Consider the following 9,866-nt stretch of genomic DNA (forward strand, 5'->3'; position numbering starts at 1 on the left):
CTCTCTGTACGCTCAGTGGGGTTAACTGGCTGAACAGGGTACTTTGTTGAACCACCAGCTCGTTCACCTTTCTGTAAACACCAGTTACACCCAAAATAACCATTAAATTGAGTGACACCTTGCATAGGTGCCCTGGCAACCGAGTCAACCGCACAACAAATGCAATAAGCTTTAAATGTCTGAAGTTGCCCCTTTTGCTCCAAGACAAAGCCACTTTCGCTAAGCTGGCTCATTTGCTTAACAAATGTGCTCTGAAAAAGCTCCATGTGTGGCTTCTCCTTCCAGAACCACAATGCTGCAAGCACAAGTTTTGACATCCTCTGCTCAGCCGGAACCTCATTTACAATTAGCTGAATAGGCCAAATGGACGTGCCACTTGACTTGAAAGCGGTGTGCCATCAGCATTTAATGTGAAGCTGATTCTGGGACCACACTGCTGTGTTGCAGCTGCAAAATTGCGGTACATTTCGCCATCATACAGATCACCCAATGAGCCATCATGGTTAAGTGGCTTTGTTAAGTCAAGAAGTGTACAGTCTTTCAACAATCTTTGCAACTGCGATTCCACATCAAGAGTCACAAAAAAAGGCATATCAGATAAACTAGAAACACTAGTTTTGTGTCCGCACTTTGTGCAGTGAAAAGAGGCATTTGTTTCAGCATTTTCTATGTGTGTGAAGCATTTGGGGCAAAACAATAATATGTCATTGTTGTGCCTGTTTTGCTCAAAAGTTTGGAGAGCTGGTAACGTGAATGAGGCAATATTGGTCGTTCGAAAATTCTGTTGATAAGGTCTAAGATGCTGGTCAGCCCTGCAAATGATGAATTATTTTTGACAGCGTGCTTCAGCACCATGAGGAGAATATCGCCTCTAGACAGAACCACTCTTTCAGTCACAACATCGGTAAATAACTCTCCAAAAAGCGACTTGCCACCATGACCAGGCGCTGTGGGACTGTTAGGCATTTGCTGCGGAAAGGAGAAAAGAAATAGTCACTAAAAATGGAGCAGGTGCCCAGCCATCAACATTTACGGTCGAAGTTAGACTATAAAGCAGGACAATAAATTAAGACCCCAAAAGGAGCCAGAAAGCCAGAGCTATTAGGTATGTCTTAACTGAACACTAAGCAGGTAATATTAAATAAATGATTTTGTAACCTACTGTATGGACCAACCAAATCAATATGTTACTAAAGAAAATTTGACAAGCATGAAGCAGTAAACTTGTGCTAAAGCGTTTATTCTAAATGGAAAACAGTTGCTGTGCTTAGTTTTCAGCTTTAAAGGGGCCCTGCAACGCTTATTTTAGTATAATCAGAAAATGCTGCCGATCAGTAGTCCAGGCTACCGAGACAAACATTATAGTGCGGCACATGGTCTAGAATTTACAATTAATTCTCAGTCAGCTAGAAATTGATCCCCCTTCTCTCTACAACTGATGCCATATACCCAAATTTTTGCACCATATACCCACATCCACAGCGATTGGCTGATTTGCTGCATAGTTACTGTGGCCGCTGCGGGATGCTGCCACGTACCCCCAAGCGCACTCGCGATCATGCTGAAATTAAGCCGCGTGTTCGAAGAAAAACAAGAAAGAAGGTGCTCAAGGTCATGACCCATGCTGACGAAGGGTCGCATCTTTTTGCCCCCTGTCATTCCCCTCCCTCCGTAGCTTTCAGTGTGCTTGCTGGCACGAAAGGAGAGAGAAAGCGCTTGAAGCATACGACAAATAACTTCAACTCCGCACTTACTCAACTGATTCTAAAAATTTTTGCAGCATGCGATTCAAAAATTTGAAATCGGTTAAGAGGCAATGTGAATGAGGTTTCTGAAAATTAAAAATAGCCTGCAAATACACTCTGCAATCAGCAACCAGAGGCTACACTGCTATAACCAAGCAGCCCCTATGTCCTAAAGCAAGTAATAAGAGATGCAGTACCTTTCAGGAAGTTCTCGTGCCTTGTACAATTTTGATTACATTACTTAGTGCTTGTTCTCAAAAGCACTGGTGGGATTTTACGGCAGACATTTAATATCTAGCAAAAATAAATGTGTTAGCTACACTGAGCTTCAGTATTTGCAATGCCCAAACATGTTAACTGGGCCCCTAACAGTTAATGACGTCAACCATGTTTGTGTAAATTTTGCAATTTCTGATGGACCTACCATGTCATCTTCTGAAGCCAGCTCTCCAGGATCATGTTGCTCTGAACCATCATCATCAGACATGGAAAGCTGCAAAAAAATAAAAAAAAAGAAAGACAAAAACAATGAAACCAAGAGAAAAGGGAACTAGACAGAGATCAGCACCACCCTAATTTGTGGCAAAGCCTTGTTCGATTTTTTAGTGCAAGATCTACAACGACACCACACATGGAGACACAACAGGCACAAGTGCTGCCATGTCTGTGTGATGCCATTGCAGATTACTCACTAGTCCGAACAACCCCTTTGGTGTAAACAGTTTGGTCATACATATACATACACATATAAATATAGGTATGTGTGTGTACCTCTTCATCATTTAGCAATGTGTCGTGGGAAATCATCGGGATGGCATGCTGTGGCCCATCATTGGTTGCTTGCAGTTCTGAAGTATTGCGACTGACCGCAGCAGATGCCATGCTGGAGGCCGCTGCACCACAAGCGTCGTTTGAAGTTTCCTGTGACAAAACAGTTTATTAATAAAATACACTTAACATTTGAAACATACTACCTCACCTGTTCATCCTGACTACTCAACGTATCAGTTTGAAGTACGCTGTTTATATCTGACAAGACTGAAGCTTGACCTGCTGCTTGGCTTAGTCCGGGCGCTGCATTGTTGGAGACTGCTTCATCATCAGATGAGGTTGTGTCCGTAGGCACTTCCTGAATGCAAAAAGGATCTTAGACATGTGCATGCCTTAAGAGGACGCTTTACTTTGAGAGCTGCTATTTAAATATATCATAATAGAGGACGCTTTTTGTTTTTGAGAATGACAGCTTCAGTTCTAATTGGGTTTACTTTTTGTTGAAAAAAAAAAAACGAACGCAATGACTCTACCTCAGCAATGAAAAGAGATATCACAATTTTGCAAACTACACCTAATAATACATCCAAAGCGGACAAAATAGTTGAATTATGCACTACTGTGAAATATAACTAGCCTGTAGGCAGTATAGTTGCAAACTCCTGAGAACATCGTAACAATTTCACGCAAGCTGTGAAGTCATACATAAACGTTGTCCGCTTTAAATGTTCTAACAGATGCAATGTACTGAACAGCGACAAGTGCTTTCAATGCACAAGTACAGATTTTCTGCTGATGTGCTGAACATTGTTAAGTCTATGTTTAACTTAGTTGCAGTGATCTGCTTAAATAACGGCTGCCGTTCACAACCGCTTTATTTGTACTGAAATTTCGCAGAAATACAAGTCTTCATTGTTCACTAAACAGTATGTTACAGCGTAGTTCGGTATGACCGCCGAGCGATATCTGCCGCTGATATTTACGTTGACCTTCGACAACTACATGTGCAGACAAACGCAGGTTGTTCGCCCGCACAAGCCGTTGTTAATACGCTAGGCTTTTTAGCTATGCGAACCAAAACATGCAGTCCTCTGTGAGTCTTTGAACACAAGCGCATGCGTATTGAAGGCGATAGAACAAAAAGGAAGGTAAACTTACATTGTGTTGGCAAGCCCTCTTAGTACTTCTCGGTAGCACGAAGTCCGATCCATGGTTGATGTATCGTTTATATGGGCCTCTTTTCTTTCTCTTTGGAAGTTGATCCATTATGATCGCATTAACATGCTCCAACAGGCGATTTGTTGTTGCACGTGTAGATGATCCTCAGATTGTTGCTCAGCGAATAGCACAACCTGGCTGGCACTGCTGGTTCAGCATGACGAAAGGTGTCCAGTTTCGTATTTCAGTATTTCATTTATTAGTAATACCTATATACCCGGTAAACCACTAATATACTCATAAAAAACTAAATAATTAGACATATTAATATACAGGTCACATGCGTAGACAGCACGATGATTTTACATGCAACATGCATCTGTCAAGTACGAGCACGCGGCTCGTGAACTTTTAACATTCCGCACGTGCACCTGCGTGCATCGCGCACATGTCGCGCAGACATGCTAGATTTGCCTACGATCGCAGTGTTCTAGAAGTTGTACTACGATCCTGGATCTGTCGGCTGCGTTACCTTTTTCTCTTTCACGTGTGTACAGTAGCGCAAGAATGATCACGCACGCAAAAGTGCGGTATGAGGATGATCGAAAACTTGCGGTTGTGGACATTCGAGACATAGAAAACTTCCATCCCGAGAACGCGAAGGATTTCAAATCGAAGTTCTTTTATTCGGTGAAATGGACCGATCCGGACGGGACCTCGGACTTTTACCGGGCTCGGATTCTAGCTCTGGGAGGTAAGCTGTTCGTTTGAGCACACATTTATTTTGCCTTGTCAAGTGCATTTCTTGTGTTCCGCGGTGCGCATATGCCTATCGTTGTGGACGCTATCCGATGCGTGCGGTCGGTCTGAACAATGACACATACTTTTGTCTTGAAATGAGCGTAATTTAAATATATTCTTGCAACTTCCGTAATTTCCAATACGCCTAAAGAAGCTAGTGTAGTATAATAGTAAATTACCATACATGCTCAACTGTCTTTTGCGCCCAATCTCTTCTTCAATAAAACTTGTTGCTAGGCGAGATGCATGTTTAAGGGATCGCCTTTCTTTCCATTTTCCGAGTCGTGCTATAATTCCATGCAGTACAGCACAACTCGATAATTGCCCTTGAAATGTATGCACTGATCCAGATCATACCCTCTCCTCCCTCACTTTTGACGTTTGTCTGCGCAGCTTCCAGCGTACGGCACGTGTTCGCCACGTGCCGCACGTGGCGAACTCGAGTCCCTCGCAGCTGACTTCATGCCCTTAGAGCACTGTTACGTAGGTCAAATAAAATAATTATTGATCGCGAGTGTTCATGCAGTAGTCATGATATTGATTAATATGCCCACCAGTGAGGTCCCCCCTTCCCAAATGAAAAAGAAAAACGAAAAGAAAATCTGGATTTAAGCATATATATATATATGAAGTGTATTTGTTCCCTCTTAACACAATATGCATATACACAAAGACAGTTAATGAGCACATGAAAATGTTTCATGGTTGCTGTGATACTTGTTTGAGGCTTATTGCATGTAGAGCATGCACTTTTTATGATTGATGCAAGGACTACTGAAAATTCTAAGGATCCTTTCATATAAATGGAAGGCTTATTTAAGCATACACTCAGCATAATATTCTTTCCCACTAAATCTGTTGCCACTGTTTCTGTGTTTCCTTTTGTACTTGCAGTGCAGCCTAGTCGCACATCCATGGCTCATAATGAAATTGTTTTCTTTTAAGATTTTTCAATGTGTATTCCTTTAATATTTTCCAGAATCAGAAGAAGACCTGGAGGCGGAGGGAAGAGGCCGGCAGAGGCTTAGATTTGAAAGAATGGCATATTCGCTGACGGCGAAGATGAAGACGATGATGTCGAGCCAGAGGTACTTGTTTACGTAGTGCTGTATCCTTGCTTATGCATTGTATGACTTTAAACAGCCTCATAATACGTTTTTTGGTTTTGTGTGCAGCGTCCTGCAAAAAAGCCCTCTGGCCCAAAGCAGGAGCTATTGGACATGTTAAAAAAAAAACTGACGACATCCAGCAAAGGGAAGAGAAGCTGCTTTAAAGAAGCAGAAAAAGAGGCCAACATATGACGATAGGGGTGGCCTAGTCACTGAGCTGAAGTACAAGGTACAGAGACTTGAAGGCCTTGTGGAAAGAAAGTGCAAAAAAATTGAGGAACTGCGAAACAAAAACGAAGAGTTGGAGCAGGAGGCCATGAAGCTGAGGGCAGCTGAACATGAGGCTGCAGGAAAAAATGCTGACAGCCATAGATGAAGGCACAGGTATGGAATTCAGCTTTCTGTAGTTTTATGGCTTCTGTGGCTGCTACATGGACTTATTTGTAATTTGTATGCCAGTAGCATAGCCAGCAATTTTTTTTTGGAGGGGGGGGGGGGACTCAACTATACTTTATGTACGTTCATGCATGCATTTGTATGTGTGCCTATATTGCCAAACTGAAATGTTGGGGCGGGGCTTTGAACACCCCCTGGCCCTCCCCCTGGCTGCGCCAGTGGTGTAAGCATTGCCTCTACCTAGATTATTTTGTTTAAATTATAGGCTTCTTTCAAATTAAAACTTCCTTACAATTTCAAATCATAAAATTAAACAAGGGGAGATGTTTGTGCATACCATGTTTACACATTTATAAAATAAGGGGAGAGTTTGCCTTCGTAGAATTGTAAGAAAATTATATAAAAAGGTATTACAGTTATAACATGAGCTCGCCATACAATGTTGGAGAGCTTTTCTTCAACCAGTGGTGACGATCTTGCATAGGACCACAAAAGGCTTTTCAAGTCGGCAGAGCATGAAAGAACTTGTCACCCAATAATTAAATGCTCATTTATGCCAAGACACAGTGATGGAATGGCCAAAAGGGTTTGTATCAGGTTTTTGTAGCAGGAAAAATGATGATTTGTAGCAGCTGCCCTCAGTTTTGTAGCAGGTTGCGAAAACGAAAAAAAAAAAACAGGTCAGATGGCGTTTTAATGGTTTTATTATACAATAAATGAAGTATTAAATACAGTGTGCGCATGAGTTCAATGACGGCGCAACCTAACGCAAGCTTTAAACAAAGCCTAGGATCACAAATATATGAAGACTGGTTGACACAAGACAGCCTCGCCGGTACGACTGCGAGGCTGCGGCACGCAGCGGAAAACTGGGAATGAGCCGCAACTGCACTAGCTCAAACGACAGTGCCACCAGGTAGCGACACCATAGTGTTTCCTTACAATACTTACTAGAGGGAACTCTGGCGCTAGTGTCTATGGGAGCTGCAATGCATCGCACTTCAGCCAGCATGGGAATCATGGGTAGTACACGGATTTGTCTAAACTTCGTTCTTTAGGCTCCGCTTGGTCCGCGTCGCCGCATCTGCTTGTCGCAAAACGAAGTTCAGCAAAAATCAGCAGTTTCACTTCACCACTTTAAACTTCTTTAGGCTCACCGATTCAAATCTGGTCACGAAGGTCACAACGATACATTCTTTTATCCGAAAGAAAACCAAAACATAGCAATAAACAAAGCCACAAGTGCGTTCGAAGCCCACAAGCACGAAGACTAGGCAAATCCGTGTACTACCCATCATTCCCATGGTGGCTGAAAGATCGCAGTGCCAGAGTTCCCTCTAGGTCATTTTAGGAAACTCTATGACCGACACTACACAGTGACAAGCCTACGCACAACTACAGCCACGTGCCCACGCATTGGATTGTATTGGATTGGCTCTGCCTACGAATGGCACGAGAGGCGGCAGCCTATCTGCCACCTGGTGTTGCTGAAAAATCCCCTTGACGGTGGCCTCCGAGATAAAGCAGCGCATTGCCAGGTAATCTCGGAGGCTATGCGTAGCAGCTTTGGAGCAGTTCTGCTCATTTGTAGCATGGATGTAGCAGCTTTCACGAAATGTAGCAGGTTGGAGCAATGGTGCTCATTTGTAGCATAGATGTAGCAGCTTTAATGAAATGTAGCAGCTTGGAGCAATTGTAGCAGCTTTCCCATCACTGCAAGACACCACTGATTATGGGTTTCCAATTTCTTTGGACAGTTTATTGCCTTATTTTTAAGCAGATCATTTGTACTGTGTTTTCTTCATCATGTTTTACCAGGCAGTGGTTGCATGTGCAAAACATTGCACAGACCCAACACGTTGCCATTGTCACTTAGAGTGCTCTGTGAAGCTGCTTTGCAAAAAGAAAAATAAGTAAGTGCCGTTATATTTGTAGCTTGGTTCCACATTTAATATGAGGTGTTCTCAAATTGTTAGTTACAAAAACAAAACAAAAAATTAAAAACTCTTGTGTCAGTACAGTACAGTACTTGCCTTTGGTACAATTTCTTTCTTGGATGTAGCGATATTTTGGATGTGAGCCTTTATATTGAAACTCATTTGCTTTAAATATTGATTCCTGACTATGCTGTCATCTTAAAGTGACCGAGTTCTGCTGTTTGTAATGAGCCATGCTTCGTGTTGATGATGCAGGCTACAGTAGAGCTTCGTGCTCCACTAAGAGCGGACCAGACCACTCGACGAGGGAAGTGGATATTGACAGCATGGACGTGATTCCTAGGGAGAAAACACCGCCACAGGATGATTACGCAAGAAAAGAGAATGCCATGGTAACGTCCACATCTGAAGGGCAGCTTCAGCAATTTTTAGTATTACGTACAGTTGTCATCATAAGTGAAATTTTCCTTGTGCTTGCCTAAACAGCAAATGCTGCTTTTTTAAATGGTTGTTAAAATGATTTTTTTTTTTTTTGCTGCAATACGTTTCCTGATGCAGGTGGACATTGGCGGTGGCCTTCAAATAAATTCTAGCGCATGGCACCACATTCAGGGCCATCAAAAGGATTCCCTTTTCGTTAAGGACCTCCTCCTGGGAATTTGGCCCAAGGACCAGCTGAAAAACCGCTCTTTGCAAGGTGTGTTTCTGTTCTATAGAATTCCTTGTACTTTCTTAACAGCGGAGCTGTTTAAGCCAGCTGTAATCTGTCCACCGTGAACAAAAATCCTCAGGTGGGTATGCGTCAAAGGAATTGGGCAAGCCCCACTACGAGTACAGCAGGTGCAAGTGTTAAATGAAAACTTCGCTTGACGAAGTGGAGCATGTGAAGCATGCAAGAGAAGTGAGGGGAATAAAGACATTACAAGATAGAAAGACTAGACAGAGAGAAAGATTGTGTTATAGTTAATCACCGTTCATTTGTGTCTTACAGGGAAGCGGTGTCCACGATTTCCCGATCGGCCTGCAAAGGCTCCACTGACACCTTGGAAAGTGGAAGTGATGCGTGGTAAGTGTTCATGCTTTTTATGATGTTTTGGTGCAAACTGTCTTTGGTCATTCTGCTTCAGACCGTAGTCTTATAGACTATTTTTGTTTAAAAATTGTTTCTTCGTACCAGTTAGTGAGGCCTTGTGAACTTTTTGTTTTAGACTGTTACAGACGGAGACTGCAGCGCCAGGGGATTCCCGAAACCCTTATGCCTGCTGCACTCAAGCAGCTGAACCATTTCGTGGTTGAGAAGCTGGCAGACCTTGAGAGGCTGGCAAAACGGTGAGGTGCTGTTATAAATGTGTTTTGACTAATTTCAGGGAGGTTCTTTGTATGTAGTTTTTAAATGACATGCAGCCTGGTAAAGAAAGTGTTTAAAGCATCATACTGACTAAATGCCATGCCAGTGCATTTGCTTACATCTATGCAAAGTATCATGTGGAGAAAGCTAGTCTTGAGCTTGCAGCACATCAAGTTAACACTGTTTACTCAAATCTGAGCCAGCCCAGATTCTAGGCTGACCCCCTAATGTTTGAAGCCAGAAAAAACAAAAATGTTACCTCAAATGTAGGCTGAGCAGGAAAAAGAAATGTTACAGTGTGCACGAAACTCGTACAGAATATACAGTCAAACACAGATATATTGGGTGCGAGGTCCTCCACTAGAGACGTGGGCACTGCAGTCGTTATGACGTGCAGGGTTGGATCGCGTGATTCACGTTGCTCTGGTGAAGGGAAGTGGACGGTTCAACGCGTTGCTTTTAACCACGATTTCTGGTGTTTTCCGCTCCGAGATAAGCAGCGCATTGCCAGGTAATCTCGGAGGCTATGCGTAGCACTTTGGAGCAGTTCTGCTCATTTGTAGCATGGATGTAGCAGCTTTCACGAAATGTAGCAGGTTGG

General features: G+C 42.9%; 2 protein-coding genes across 3 annotated transcripts; one reads left to right on the forward strand and one right to left on the reverse strand.

The window, feature by feature from the left end:
• Positions 1 to 398: 398 nt before the first annotated feature.
• LOC119383941 (uncharacterized) lies at positions 399 to 3,850 on the reverse strand. Of its 2 annotated transcripts, none has more exons than XM_037652221.2 (5): positions 3,675 to 3,850; positions 2,725 to 2,874; positions 2,517 to 2,666; positions 2,170 to 2,238; positions 399 to 969 (listed from the first exon to the last, which is right to left on the reverse strand). In XM_037652221.2, the coding sequence occupies exons 1-5, from the start codon at positions 3,780 to 3,782 to the stop codon at positions 667 to 669; spliced, it is 780 nt and encodes a 259-aa protein (XP_037508149.1). In that variant the 5' UTR covers positions 3,783 to 3,850; the 3' UTR covers positions 399 to 666. The 2 variants fall into 2 exon arrangements, with proteins under 2 accessions (XP_037508149.1, XP_049268676.1); XM_049412719.1 differs by having other exon boundaries at positions 399 to 972.
• A 2,067-nt stretch (positions 3,851 to 5,917) lies between these two features.
• LOC119382112 (BEN domain-containing protein 5) lies at positions 5,918 to 9,630 on the forward strand. Its single transcript, XM_037649844.2, has 5 exons — positions 5,918 to 5,968; positions 8,173 to 8,309; positions 8,476 to 8,614; positions 8,909 to 8,983; positions 9,126 to 9,630. Exons 1-5 carry the CDS (start codon positions 5,923 to 5,925, stop codon positions 9,248 to 9,250), a joined length of 522 nt encoding a protein of 173 aa, XP_037505772.2. The 5' UTR covers positions 5,918 to 5,922; the 3' UTR covers positions 9,251 to 9,630.
• Positions 9,631 to 9,866: the final 236 nt, after the last annotated feature.

Source organism: Rhipicephalus sanguineus, chromosome 2 (genome assembly GCF_013339695.2).
Source record: "Rhipicephalus sanguineus isolate Rsan-2018 chromosome 2, BIME_Rsan_1.4, whole genome shotgun sequence".
NCBI lineage: Eukaryota > Metazoa > Arthropoda > Arachnida > Ixodida > Ixodidae > Rhipicephalus > Rhipicephalus sanguineus.

Coding starts and splice junctions, on each gene's coding strand:
- LOC119383941 (XM_049412719.1), bottom strand. CDS start 3,782: ATGGATCAACTTCCAAAGAGAAAGAAAAGAGGCCCATATAAACGATAC. Junction 2,667..2,724: donor TGAGTAGTCAGGATGAACAG/GTGAGGTAGTAT, acceptor GTTTTGTCACAG/GAAACTTCAAACGACGCTTG. Junction 973..2,169: donor TGGCTTCAGAAGATGACATG/GTAGGTCCATCA, acceptor TTCTCCTTTCCG/CAGCAAATGCCTAACAGTCC.
- LOC119382112 (XM_037649844.2), top strand. CDS start 5,923: ATGAGGCTGCAGGAAAAAATGCTGACAGCCATAGATGAAGGCACAG. Junction 5,969..8,172: donor AGCCATAGATGAAGGCACAG/GTATGGAATTCA, acceptor TTGATGATGCAG/GCTACAGTAGAGCTTCGTGC. Junction 8,310..8,475: donor CAAGAAAAGAGAATGCCATG/GTAACGTCCACA, acceptor TTCCTGATGCAG/GTGGACATTGGCGGTGGCCT.